The sequence below is a fragment of the Brachyistius frenatus genome, unplaced genomic scaffold (assembly GCF_029030835.1).
Source record: "Brachyistius frenatus isolate BFR_SWC_R1_liver_20210118 unplaced genomic scaffold, ASM2903083v1 Contig_3, whole genome shotgun sequence".
Lineage (NCBI taxonomy): Eukaryota > Metazoa > Chordata > Actinopteri > Embiotocidae > Brachyistius > Brachyistius frenatus.
Window position 1 is genome coordinate 5,565,762 of NW_027210602.1, and position 14,320 is coordinate 5,580,081.

The following is a 14,320-nucleotide window of genomic DNA, read 5'->3' on the forward strand; positions in this document are numbered from 1 at the left end:
AAGTTATGAAGTTATAAATTTGTGTTGAAACGTTCTGTCATGTTTTACCTTTGGATCATGAATCCCTGACAGTTGTTCATAGGTCTTCTCCCCAACCATGACAGCAGCCAGGTTGGCAGTGTAGGTGGACAGACAGAAGAGACAGAAGATGGCCCAAAGGTTCATCAGCAGACGACCGGTCCAGCACTTTGGTGGCTTGATGGCCACCGTCCTTCCAAAGAGAATGGCGTAGCACACGTTGAGCGCCGAGGAGAACGAGAACACTCGGTCGCGGTTGCGTCCACGTGGCGTCATGCCGAACGGGCTGTGCCACTCGTACAGGGTGAGGAACACGGCAGTGACATGGAGGGAGACAAAGATGCCGAGCCACATGGACCAGTGGAGAGGCCACATGAAGGCACCGATGGGTGCAGCAGTGTCGCGGGTTCGAACCTGGGCGGGAGGGAACACAGGGATTGGAAAAAAAAACATTTAATTGTTAAAACAAAAGTAAGAAGCTGGTGTCATTTGCAAAGGTTATAGTTTTTATGATTTTACAAGTCAGGGAAGCAGGATGGTTCGGGAAGAAATAAATTGAGAGCAGGCAAAATGGGAAGGGGAGGAATTTTTCAATCCTCCAAAAAAACACTACTAAAACGAATGCAAATCCACTGGAAAGGTGCTGTTTGTAAGGAAGATACTCTCAGAGAAAATGGGAAAAAAACATGGATGATAGAAAAGGCATCTCTTAAGAGATGTAACATCATACCTCTGTGGTACAATGCTAAGTAGAAAAGCTCAGAGAGTGACTACCTGCATCATTATGCCTGTCAACCGGTGAGACTAGCTATAATAATTGCAATAATAAGTTCACCTGACAAAGCTGGACACTCACAAGTGCAGCCCCATGTGGGGAATTGCATTAGAATCCAATAAGGTAGAGCTCGCAGTAATAAAACTCAGTCATACTGATACTGACCACCAGCATACCAAGTAGAGAGAGCTGAGGTGAGGTCAATGACACACAGTAGAGAGAGATGGGCCAAAGAGTAACAGAAATGAGGTATAAGAAGTGGAGGGGGAAAAAAAATGTAATGAGGATAAAAAGAAGTCAGAAAGAGAAGCACAGGACTGACCAGAATCCCCAGGCTGGTGGAGAAGAAAGGCGAGGTGAAGTCAATGACTTGGCTTCGGGCTGAGTTAATGCTAAAAGATGTCACTGCCAGGTGGGCAGAGCCACTGAGGAGATCCCCCACCAGTCCCGTCCAGCGACCATTCTTGAATCCCCCATACTTCCCATCGCCAACGATATACAGGTCAAAAGTAAAGCCCATGTCCTCTGCCAGCTTCTCCAGCAGGTCAATGCAGTAACCATAACAACATTTCTTCAAGTCAGTGGGAACAGATCCGTTGTGTCCTCCGATGTTCTGGAAAAATCCCTTCAAAACTGAGGATTCATTGGTGAGCGGATCGAGGCACAGCTGGCCGGCGGGACACAACCCATCGCCATCCACCTCTCGGGTAAAGACAAACGGGTGCTCAACCAGCGTCACCACTCGCATGTGCAAGCGTGTGGGGCGGCGCCAGTCACCTCCACCTCCGGAGGCTGGATGGCTTGGCCAGGCCCCCTGGTCCATTAGAACTTTCCCCCTGCGCCAGCGTCCCAGGCGGGTCCAGGTTGGCTGGCCCAGGGGGTCCAGCTGGAGGGACCAGATGTAGTGATGGGCCTCCGAGATGACATTCTGGCTGTGGCCGTCTCTGGATATAAAACCGCTCTTGCCCTCAAAGGACGTGTTGGCGAGAAATCTGAGGGGAATGAGGGGGGAAAGAGAGAAAACAAAGACGTGTCAGGAGAAAAAAGGGATGTACAACACAGATTGGGAGTGCACGAAAAATAATTCAAATGTACAATCAAATTTTACTTCAAGATGAACGGCTGTTTTAAAAAGTTTTCTGCTGGCTTGCTTTTTTTGTTGTTGTTGTTCACTATCACCGAATATCCAGACTTCGTATTAGCTGGAATTTACAGGCTTAAATGTACGATTATGTTCTACTATTGGTTAGTTTATACAAAAATCCCACTTTAATGGTGTAAAACCAGCAACAGAGAAGCATATTATCTCAGTGGCCTCAGTGGCTGTCTACAGTGTGTTTATATGTATGTATGTGTGTGTGTGTGTGTGTGTGTGTGTGTGTGTGTGTGTGTGTGTGTGTGTGTGTGTGTGTGTGTGTGTGTGTGTGTGTGTGTGTGTGTGTGTAAGTGACAGCATAAGACAGACTGCGGTCCAGTGATCACGCCATCTCTCTCACTGAGCCATGCTACTGGCTGTCTGAGAGTGTCAGATAGCAGAGGAGACGCACACACTCACACCAACACACACCCGGAAAAGACACACACACACTTTTCCACGGGAATGAATATGTTTGTAAGACCGAACGCAGGCGTCCATTCTGCGCAGGTAGATGCACGCCTCTGCAATATGCCTTCCGGTGGTAATGATGTAACTGATGTGACCTTTTCCTAAAATATCTCTGTCGTATCACCTTGCTCACCGGAAAATTTCCCTTCCCACCACCTTGTCGACTTCCCTACATCTTTAACAGGTTTTAAGCCAGCCTGACAGCTCAACTGGTACATCTGAAGGTCAGTGTCTTCACTGCAGCTTGTAGTTGTTAAGCTACCTGGTGAGTGTATCTTTTCCCTGATTGCACATAATGGAAGTGACACGTTCCTGCACTTTCCTGACACTGCAGAGTGTTTCATGTTAAAAGTGAAGTGTCACACGTTAGTAAAAGGTCACATGTTGCAGCAGTTCATGTGGTTAGTCAAGATATTGGTCATATTTTAGCGGATTTAATTGTTGAGATCTGAATTTACAAGCAGCCAGATGAATACTGACAGGGTGTGAGAGCAGAGTAGAGTTTTATGAGAGAAGCAAACTTTTTCAGCATAAATGGATACAAATGTCCAAGTTGAACAGATAGATTTTATGAGCAGCCCAGTATTTAACCCTTACAGAAAAAAACATGAATTTCACGTGCAAAAACTCATGAGCGCACGTGACCACACATACACCTGATTGTGCACATAGGAAACATCTGGTTTTAGGTTCATGTAGATTCCCATGTTACTTTTCCACATATTTCTTCCATGTTATAATTTGTTTCAACATGTGGCAAACATGTGTCACACATGTACCATGTGAAAAACTTGGGAAACTGGTGTTTTCTTTGTGAGGGAAGACTCTGTGTTGGTCTGACTTTTTGCCTCGACTCGGCATGCAAAGTCTACGCATACATGGTAATGTGATTGAGGTCATGTGACAACGGTCATGTGACAGAGGTCATTTGACAAACTTCAAAAGTGCCAGAGGGTTAAACTGGGGGATCAGACCCAGAAGACTGGAACTCGAATCTGCGAGAAAGTGACAAGGATTTATTTAAATAAATCTCACTCTAAGCATGTGTTTTTTCTTTAAACATAAATATATGATTTTTCATGCCTATAAGTAAGGCAAAACTTGACACTGGACCATTTTCTTTCATGCATGAAAAGGGAGCAGACAGGAAGCAGCAGGTGAAAGTCAGATATCTGCTACTCCAACCACATAATGAGAACTGAGCAGATCCCAGGCTACAACTGGGCTCGACCCTGATTGGCTGCAGTCTTTAATGAACTATTGAATTCTTCTAATCAGACCAGTTTGCAGTCATTGCACTGACACACCCACAGGACTGCTCTCTGTCTGCACTGACTTTGGATGTTTTGGAACTCAGGTATGGTTTAAAAACAAGGACATCAGTTTGCATCACCCTTAATGTCTGAGAGAAGCAATGATGTTCATTGTGATGTCATTTCATAAACCCATCATTTTAACCTTTAGGTTTGTTCAGTATAAAATCTGATTCTCACAGATATTTCCTGTTTGAAATAAACTTATAACATCCCAAGTTCAGGTCAGCTTTTATCAAAAGTTTAGTCTGCTTTAAATGAATACTTAGAAATACGCTTGGAGAAACTCAAATGACAAAACACTTTTGTCCAGCATACTGATGACTAGTCCAAGGACGTGTGTTTGTTGATGTATATCTGGTCTTTGCAGGGTCACTTACTGTCAAACAGAACCTTGACTCCCTCTACATCTGGAGCTGCTACAGTACCTATGCTCTAAATAAAACATGACTCAACTTTTTATACAATGTGACATGATTCATTTCCAAAACGGAATGTTAAATGCTGCCATTTTGAAGCAGAGGAGTCTTGATGGTATTTTAAGCTGAAGAATGACGTCTGGGTGAATCACGTCTTGTGCACGGCAATGCTAACTCAGTGTCATGACCGCCTTGTGTTCTCGCCAAATGCATCACCTAAAAAGGTTTTGAGCATAATACAGTGTTTAACCACAAAGCAAAAGAATGAGCTGAATGAAAAGTGATGGGAGTGCACTTCAATTTTTGTCTCATATTAATTACAAAATATTCATCATCACTATTTCATGTTTTTAAGTAAGTATCAAAACATCTTGTTCATAAAAGCAAAATGAAGAACTAAGCAGATGCCGCTGCCTTTTTAGCAGCATTAAAGTGTGTGCCAAGAGTATTCCTCCTTGTTAAAACAATGCCTGCCTGAAGCAAGCAGACAGTCTTTTACTTGCTTTGGTTCAGGGAATATAAACCTCAGAGGGGACATTTATCATATAGCATTTTATATCTTTATGACTCATCTGGCTGGCATATCAGGGTACAGTCCTGTACTTTGACGGACATGCATCACTTTAAAATGATTCGCATTAAGTTCTGCCTGTTGGAAAAACAAGTATAAAATAACCTTGTAAAACCTGCAGGACTTTTGCTCAATACAATGAATCTGTGTTTCTAAATATCCAAAGGTTAAATAGAGATGTGCAGTGGTTATAATTCCCTGTATTTCTGAATAAATATGATCTAAAACTGCATCAGATTTTCACACAAGTTCTAAAAAATTGATAAAGACAACTAAAAAAAATAAACAAAAATAGTATCCTCGGTCATTTATTTCTGTTATTTATTGTTAAAATAATACAGTTACAGATCAGTGAGTAGCAAAATGATGTGAACCTAAAGGAGTCTCACAACATGTTTGTTGAAGTGTACGTGGTTTGAACGGAGGATATTTCTGAGAGCATCAGAAAAAGGGTTTGGACTCCACCAATCCATGGTCAGACAGATGGTATTCAAATGCAAGACATTCAAGACCATTGTTTTCAAAGGTAACAAAACCCAGACGTTCACGCCAAGAGCAAGGCAAATTCCTAAATCCTAAAATTCCTCTAAGTTGATGTGCATAACTGATTGACAGTTTAGTTGCAGTTATTGCTACACAAAGGGGTCACAGCTGATAGTGACAGCAAAGGTTCACGTGTTTTGTCACTCACAGAAAAGTAATATACATCAAGTAAATGATTTTTGTCTCATTTGTTTGATAGGGTTCTCTTTAGCTACTTTTAGGAAAATCTAATGATGTTTTAGTTCATATTAGTGCAATAATATAGAACATTCTTAAAAATCACAAACTTTCACCCACCACTCTACAGTGTTTATGAGAAGATCTAAAAATGAACTATCTCAGTTTGGTTTTTGATTTATTTTCTTCTGTTTTTTTTTTTTTCTTTCTCCACTATAGCTCTCCTCTCTCCTGAAACATAATTATATGGAAAACACACTCATCACACGCAGGTGCAAATTCACCATCTGCACACTGATTTCAAACCACAAATTTATTTAAATGGACGACAGTTTGGTCACAGTATGATCTTCATCATGTTGTGAAATACATAATTAACGCTGTTGCACTGTTGTTTAATGCATTGCACTGTTTAAACAACAGTTTATTTGTATATACTGTCACAAACCGGCTCAACGCTTGCGACAAAGAGGAGGGGAGACAAGACAGGTTGAAATGCCGATGGGGAGTTTTATTTTAAATTAACAAAGTTAATCTATAAAAGCAACATGCGGTGTAAAGATGAGTAACATCAGTGGTGAATGTAATGCATGAATGGGTGAGAAATGTCTACGCGAGTGTTGAAGGTGAGAGATAAAGTCAACCGAACCAAACCAGGAGATGTGGAGCCGAAGAGAGAGAGAGAGAGACGAGAGAGAGACAATGAAACTAGGCTGGTATTTGTAGCACATGTACAGTTCCACTAAACCAGAGGTTTTCTGATCATAAAAATAACAAAATTCTGCTAAACCTTGGCTTTCTCCACATGTTGCAGCAGTGGGCATGGGGATGCAGTACAAATTACACAGAGCTCCACAGACTTCCAGAGCAAAGGTGCAAGAAAGGGATTAAACCGCTTGTTTGTCAGCTATGACATAAGCTGGACATGTTCCTGCAGCTACCTCACAACCTGCAGTATCTCTAATGCAGCAGTCCTGGATGCCACGATATCAGAGTTGTGGGTAACATCACTGGCTTTGTCCTGCTCTACTGGATCTGGGGAAGGTTGCACTCTTGCAAACCCCAGCCAGACTTGTTATCCAAGAAAGTAGAACATTGCTAGACACATTGGTTGGGCCTCATCATTTTTTCTCTTCTAAATAACATCAAAAGTGAAACACCATTATGTATAAATTTTAATATGAATAATAAAGCACTAGTCTTACCTCTGTCTTGTTTATAGATTTAATGTTTAAATCAAATTGCCGTTTTTTTCCTTAATATATTGACAATAACAGGAACAACAAGCTCTACATTGCAATTGTGATGCTTTCTCCGTGGATGTGAGGATGCTGACTTTTTTTTTGCTGAGGACGTACTACATTTCTGCACAATATCAGCGAGCAGATCCTGTGCACAAAACTGCTTTAAAATGAGTCAGCGGCAATTATGTGCCAAAATGTAACACCTGTATGAACCTCAAAATCAGAAGCCCACTTTTCCACCTACTGTCTGAAATAAAATTACCCACTGTTTTGAAAATGACTACAACGTGGAGTAGTAAATCTTTCCCTGTTATCACTGTAAACTGTGAATGTCCAGTGCAACACAATACAATGAAAAGGTTTGATGTAAGAACAACAATGGGATGTGTTTTTGTATTTTTTTTTTTTTTTTTTTTTTTTACAGTCTAGCAGTCTATTATGGAGGTTAACATCTTGTGTGAAAGTAAAAATTCCATCTCCAGACATGCATTGATTTTAGTTTTCTTTATGTGAAATAGACTTGGCTATATCTCCTGAAAAATAGGCAATGCTTGCCTGACAATATAGAAAAACAAGAATCTACATGAGCAACCCAGAGTTTGTGCATGCCGCTGCTGTCTGGCGCTATGTACAGTCTACCCAAGTGTCCCTTTTTAGGTTATTTGCTCCCCGTAATGCTAGTTGATGTGCCTTGTAAGAATTCTCCCACAGGACCAAATGAATGAATGACAAAAAGGCATTTAGAGAGCTCAGCAAATGGAGTCAGACGGTAAATAGAAGAAACACGGATCTGAATGTGTTAGGATGGGTCCAGAGCTTGATCTCTGCCTGATATTTCTTGGTTCAAAACGTGAGAAAGCAAATGGAGAGCGATATTGGAATTAAAGTAATAGTGAATAAATCTATTATACAGTCATTCCAAATATCCCGCGGTAACCGATTAACCCCATTTGGAATAAAGAATAATTAATCATCTGTATTCTCATAACGTAAAGCCAATCTTTCGACATTATTAGATTATTTTTGATTCATACATTATTTATGTCAGTGGATAAGTATTCAAAACATGCAGACCATTTTAGAGTTTGTGACATTTACATTTTCCACGGTAATACGATTTGGCAATTTTCCCTCAGAACCATTTTCAATTGGGAACTGAATAAATACAACTTCCATACAATCAGGCCATTTTATAGCAGCCACACGTTATAGCACGACTGGCTGATTAGTTGTCTATCCCTGGGGCAATTTTAGTGAATAATTCCCTGCCTACAGTCATGTGAAAAAATACGTACGTTCTGTGGAAATCATCGACTTTGTCAGCTACTTGAGCGAGGAAACACTCGATCCGCTTTGAAACAGTGCATTGATATACTCGAACAAATGACACACAAAATGTATATTTAAAGTTGTTTTCATACTTAAAATACAGAAAACAGTGAAAACAGATTTGTTACATAAAAAAAGAAAGTACACCACTACAGTTATCACACCTTCAAATCCATAACATCACAATCAGGGGTTCCAGATTAGCTGCCAATAATCAGAACCTCCTCAAAGAGTGACAGGTGGAACATGTCTTATTTAAATCGAATGTTTGGTGCCATTATGCTGAGATCTAAAGAGCTCTCTCGGGCCTTCAGAATAAAGGTTTGTGGATTACTATACAGTATGAGTCTGGCAATTTCAAAAAACTATCTCCAAATAACCATCTCCAAGGACCATAACCACAACAAGTAGAGCAAATCAACTATGTATAAATTAGGCATCAAAATGCATCTTGGATATTGAATATCGCATGTTCATTTTACCTTACTTAACTTTGTGTTTGTATTTGAAATTTCTCAGTTATCCATTACATCAGGGCGGCACGGTGGTGCAGTGGTTAGCACTGTCACCTCACAGCAAAAAAGGTTCTGGGTTTGAATCCGGTCCTGGGCCTTTCTGTGCGGAGTTTGCATGTTCTCCCTGTGCTTGCGTGGGTTCTCTCCGGGTTCTCTGGCTTCCTCCCATCATCCAAAAACATGCACCTCAGGTCAGGTTACCTGGCGCCGCGCTAGTGGCAGCCTGCTGCAGCATCTCCCCCCTGAGAGCCCCCCTGCTGTAGTGAAGAAATTTCCCCTCGGGGATTAATAAAGTGTATAAAATCAAAAAAAAAAATCAAAATCAAATCCATCCCTGTAGAGACCCTGACACCTGTTCTCGAATTTATTTCGTTTTACCTCGCCTGAAGGAAAACATCTGGGTAAGCGGCTGGCCAAATCTTAGAGTGGCTGTGATGTGGAGTCTGTTGTACAAAGTACTTCGGCCTTGATCTTTAATCTGTCTTTAATTTTTTTTGCGCCTCTTTAATTGTCTCAAAAAAAATATTTGTAAAACAATTTTTCTTGTCTCCATAAATGTGCTTTTTCTCTGCCCTCATTATGCTTTTGTTTTCTTTAACCTATGTGTTATAATGCCATTCAAATATAATACAATATAACTTAACTGTGCAGCCCTTCAATGCTGTAAAGTCTGGACTTTTCACATTTTGCTAACTGTATTCAGGCCCTCTCTTGTGAGGTCACATCCTCTTAAATTAGTGCAGCATCCAGCCAGCGGTTTCTCCAGTGCCTCACATGCCATGATCCTCTATGATACTGCAGTTGTCTGATGACAAACACTTCTATACGTCAATGGCTTTTTCCCTTGGCGACTGGTTGGTGGCTCGGCCAGTAGCTCTGCTGCAACCAAGTCCATAATGATCAGGCAATAGATTCCCAGGATGGTCTCTGTGTCCAACCTGAGAACAGCTGCAGTGTCTCGGTTGCTCATCTGTCACACGCTTTCTGGCTTCAACACTACTTCAACACCACTGTGCTGACAACTGCTCCCCCGTGGTCCACTCATTCAACAAGCGCCTCGTATGACGACTAAACAGAAATCTCTGCACGTGAGACGACAACAGGTTTAACACTTACAGGCCACTGGATGTGAATAGTGTGTGAGACAAGACACGGTTTTCCATGGGGGTCCGTTACCCCTAAAGGTTTGTAAGAGAAATCTTAGGCTCCATCTAAATAAAACAATATAATATATTAATAGGTTTTTGTTATAAAACGTCAAATTTTTGCTATGTTTATTCAGATTCAGATTCAGGTACCTTTATTTATCCAGGAAGGGCAACTTAGTTTTACAATCTATCTAGACAAATCGTGTCGTTCTGGAGTTACTGTCCTCAACGAGCAGCGGGTGCTGCCGTGAGCCCCTCCGCCGTCCCAAGGCACTCACAGGCGGTCAGTCTCACAGTAGCCTTGTGCAGGCGCAGTCAGAGCAGAGATGAGACCCACACTCTCCGCGTCCAGACTGCAAATGGATCGCGCGTGCGCAAAGCCGCTGCTGATTATTTTGAGAAGTGATGGCCTATTTCAATGGCAAAATAATAATTAAAAAAAAAAAAAGTCAACAGAAGAAAGTTCATTTGTAGTATAATTCTACCAACCACACAGCATGACACGATGCTTGGGAGTAATTAATTGCACCGACATCAAATAAAAAAAGAACCTAAATCCACTAATTACATTAAAGAAAGGTGAAATGTTGTGTGACTACTCTTTTGTGGACTTTGTTGTCTGATGTCAGATGATATGAACGTTCAAGCATATCAGTTCTTGTTTTAAAACGGAAAACTGGATGAAGTCTCCATGGCTTCATGAGAGTTAACTAGGTAGGAAAGGAAATCTGTGAGTAAAGGGAAAATATTACCTTTTAATCATTTTTAAAAGGGGACAATTTCTCCTTTGCTAACTGATTACAAAATGAAGACGTATGCAACCAGTAAGAGGTTGTACATAGACAGTGACATTTTCAGGAGTCAGATGCCAAAGAGCTGGTGCACTAGAGCCCTTGTGCACAACAAGCAAACACAAACATTCCGACTTTCCAGCTAAGAGCTTCATCTGAACAATGAAATATCACTTATCAGCCTAGAAACATTGTGACAGAGAACTATTTTAAAAATGGCAAATTTCACTTTCAAATCTTAAAATTGGTCTTTAATGGTGCCTAACGTTAATCTTCTTTAGCTCAAAGTCTTCTGATAAACCTGAGACCGGTTTAAGTTAATTTCATGCACAACATATTATTTAAATCTTTTAAAAGTTTATTATCACTAAATGAGGTATAACATTTTCTTAATTTATCATTAGCATTTAAGAAACCTCTTTTTTATGTGATGGTATGACTCAGAGACACAATCAGTATCCTACCAGCTTGAATAAGCTCTAACACCTTCATATGAAGTGTGGATTAAACATTGATGGATTAACGGTTTAAACAATCTTCCTCTGCTAGTTCAAGTGGCAGTAATATCAATGCAAAGTAGACAAAAAACGAATTAAAACAAAAGAGAAAACAACCAAGTCACAACACTGACTATTCCTGGATAACTAAAGTTTCACCACAGCCCAAAAGAAAGCCCATTTAGAATGACCCCTGATGAACAGGCACCCCAGCTGCATTAGTAAGACAAGAGATGCTATTTCCAATGGAAACTAGTAGACTTCCAATCAACCCCAAGAACACTGAAGACAACCACCGGGGTATCAGTCAAAGCTCCTGAATGGAGGCATCTTGTGCAAAACCAAAAAAACACATTTAATTGCTGACCAACTGATTCTCCCAGTGGCAATAATGTTGGCAGAAACCATGGTTGATAAGGAAACAGAAGACACACTGTCCACTATCAAACAATACAGACAGATGTTGTACCATTGACATGTCCCTCAAAATGCTTGACCTTGCACTGGGTAAAGTAGTGAGTTTACAATGAATCAGTGGATGTTAACGAGGAGGCTGGATCAGGCCTGGAACTAAACTTTGTGTGCTTTTTTTAAAGGAGCACATGCACCCCAAGGATACACAGTTTGAAGACTTAATGAGGGTCGTGCATTAGGCATATCTCACAAATGTTTGGACTAAAATAAATGAGCTCAACTCCTCACACACACATGTTGAAAATTTAAAATAAGAAAGGTCCAAATGTGGGAGAGGAGATGTGAGGACGGCGATGTGAGCCATTTACACAGAGAGAGCATCTGTGCAAACTAAACATTGAGCTGAACACATACTAAAGTGACACTGAGACCAATGCAATACGTCACTAGGTGAGGAAAACTCTATGTTTGACTCAGACAAGTACAACCCTTCCTACAGGGCTACACATGCTACAAGATGACACACGCAGGGAAATTCTGGTTTGGGATAATATGCAGTCAAAAAACTTTTAACCTTTGGATTGACCTACTTGTGTAAAACAACTTTCTCAGCTTTGACCCAAATCAAAGCGGAGCAGAGTAACAGACTTAATGTGGAGAGCAGCCTGATGACAGCTACGGCCACCAACGCCTCCAGATCTGTCTAAACCTTTGAAAGAAAGATGAGTTCAGGGGTCTCATCAAAGGAAGAAATTAGTTAGTTCTTATTATGGACAAAGAATCATTTTTGTTTGGTTGGGAATTCATTATTGTAACAATATTCACTTGGATTTAATGATGTTTAATAAAAACAGTTTGTGTGAATACATTTGGAACATAACGTGTTGTCCCAATAAACTGGCCCTTGGATATAGATACAGTACAAAAAAGATTCAAAATCACTGGCCCAACAAATCTTTCTTGATAATAGCAATCAGTGAAGGCACACTTGACTCTTGGGGATGATTGATTTACTTCATGTTTTGCAAAAAACACGCCTACACCATGATTAATTAGGTCACGAGGTACCACCCCTTTGAACAGTGCACCTCGTTGACTAAGCATAAGTGGAAACAGGAAGATAGTAAACAAAGAGTCATACAAGTAAAAAAGATGCAGTTATCTTTGTGTATCTGACAACTAAACCACTCTGCCACCACAATCAGATTATTTCAAAACAAAAAGGTAAAGGAAAATCTAATAAAATTGTGAGACTGCACATACAAATCTATGTCATACAATGTGCAACAATAGTTTATTGTAATAGATGATGATGACCCTGACTCAATTCATCTGCAATCTCTGTAACCTAGAGAGACATACAGAAATTGGAAAAAGAACAATAAATCAGTATCTATTAATCCCTGTAGCGTGAATGCGATCAGACAGCCCAAACAGTCCCGCAGCTTTACAAAAATGGAATTGGCAGAGAAAAAACGGAATAACAATTCTGGAAGGAAACTGCCTTTCTTTATCTTTTCTGGTGACATACAAACACACATCCTTGTATTTTCTCGAGCCTCCACCGCTGGTTATAGTACACCATAAACTGTATGTATACCTTCAAATTTCCCTGCACCAGGCGCATGGCTGACTTTTGCAAATCCCTCATGTGTGTAACAGCTTGGATTAAACCCAGTATCTCACATAGGGAACTAAACCTCGTCAGGAAAATCCTCTGCCTTCACAGGGTCAATGACAGGACTTCATCTTCTTTGTTCTGGCATATGTAAAACGCTGATAAATGAATCAACATGCTTTGTTTAAATAAACCAGAGAAATGTAAACACGGACTCCTCCAGCTCCTCCGAGCTCACCATGTTCTAATAATTATCTTCCTGAGACATTCGCTCTCTGCTGATTCAGGTGTTTAAGAAGGATCTTGGTAGGAAAGGTCGAACTCTGCTTGTAATGCAGCGGTGTGTAATCACACAATGTGTATATCTCAGCAGTAGAGTGGGCGCAGCTGCAGATTACAGCGCTGCTGCTAAATACAGTTCATGACATTTTGACATTTTACCACTCTGCTGCAGTTATTGAGTGTATAAAGTGTGTATTCTTGTATACTGCATGCATGTGCATTCGCAGGGCAAACGGCCTCACAGATGTGTGTGAATTATTTGTTTCTTTGGCAAATTCCACATTGACATCACAGCTGGACTGTGACCAAACATCTGCACAGCACAGTTAAAAGTGCAGATGTGATACTGGCGGTATGAAATACTGAATGATGGCTTTTGCGTGAAGACAATGCAGGTTTAATTCCCAACTATTTAAAGTGAGAGTTATGTTGTTGTTGTTTTTTAATTCATTACTACAGTGTTGAATAAATAAATTGTGTTTTCATGTTGTAACAAATTAACTATGAATTTTCGCTGACATTTATTTGATGTTTTAGATGTAGTACATTCAATGTAATGTGCCTAAGATGTCCTTGAGAGAGGACCATTATCCAACCTGTTCCAGTGGAGTTGCTCAGTGACCAGCAGATCAGACTGTGGTGGTGAATGTGTACAACTGCTTGAATGTGGTGAGTGCGAAACAATAGTTTGATTATCAGTAAAAAAAATAAAATAAAAAAAAAATAAAAACTACATTAATGTAACACTGGCAAAAATAAATTAAGACAATATTATTGCGATGGACTACACAACCCAAGTAGGTTTCCAGAAGGAGAAAGAAGAAATCAATTTTTTAACCACACAGAAGTGAATACAAAACAAATGAATCATGGTCCTAGTATTGCATTTGAATACCATATTAAAAGCTATGTAAAATAGTTGGCAGTGACCCAAGGTATGGATGATTTCTGTGTTTATATTGGCTAAATTATGCATAACAGCTCATTTAAACTTGCCCCCCTACTTAGCACTATTCTCATTGTTTGTATTGCCTCATCTTCACTTAAATACGTCAGTCTT

General features: G+C 40.3%; 2 protein-coding genes across 2 annotated transcripts in view; one reads left to right on the plus strand and one right to left on the minus strand.

Annotated features, from left to right (window-relative positions):
- Nucleotides 1-14,320, plus strand: part of smad2 (SMAD family member 2) — a 353,957-nt gene that overhangs the window by 44,219 nt on the left and 295,418 nt on the right. The gene's annotated exons all lie outside the window — the stretch shown is intronic.
- grin3a (glutamate receptor, ionotropic, N-methyl-D-aspartate 3A) overlaps nt 1-14,320 on the minus strand; it is a 45,855-nt gene that overhangs the window by 19,345 nt on the left and 12,190 nt on the right. The window contains exons 3-4 of the mRNA XM_069704451.1: nt 1,116-1,785; nt 49-432 (exon numbers count right to left, since the gene is read on the minus strand). Coding sequence (XP_069560552.1) covers nt 49-432; nt 1,116-1,785 — 1,054 coding nt within the window. The remainder of the gene's footprint in view (nt 1-48; nt 433-1,115; nt 1,786-14,320) is intronic.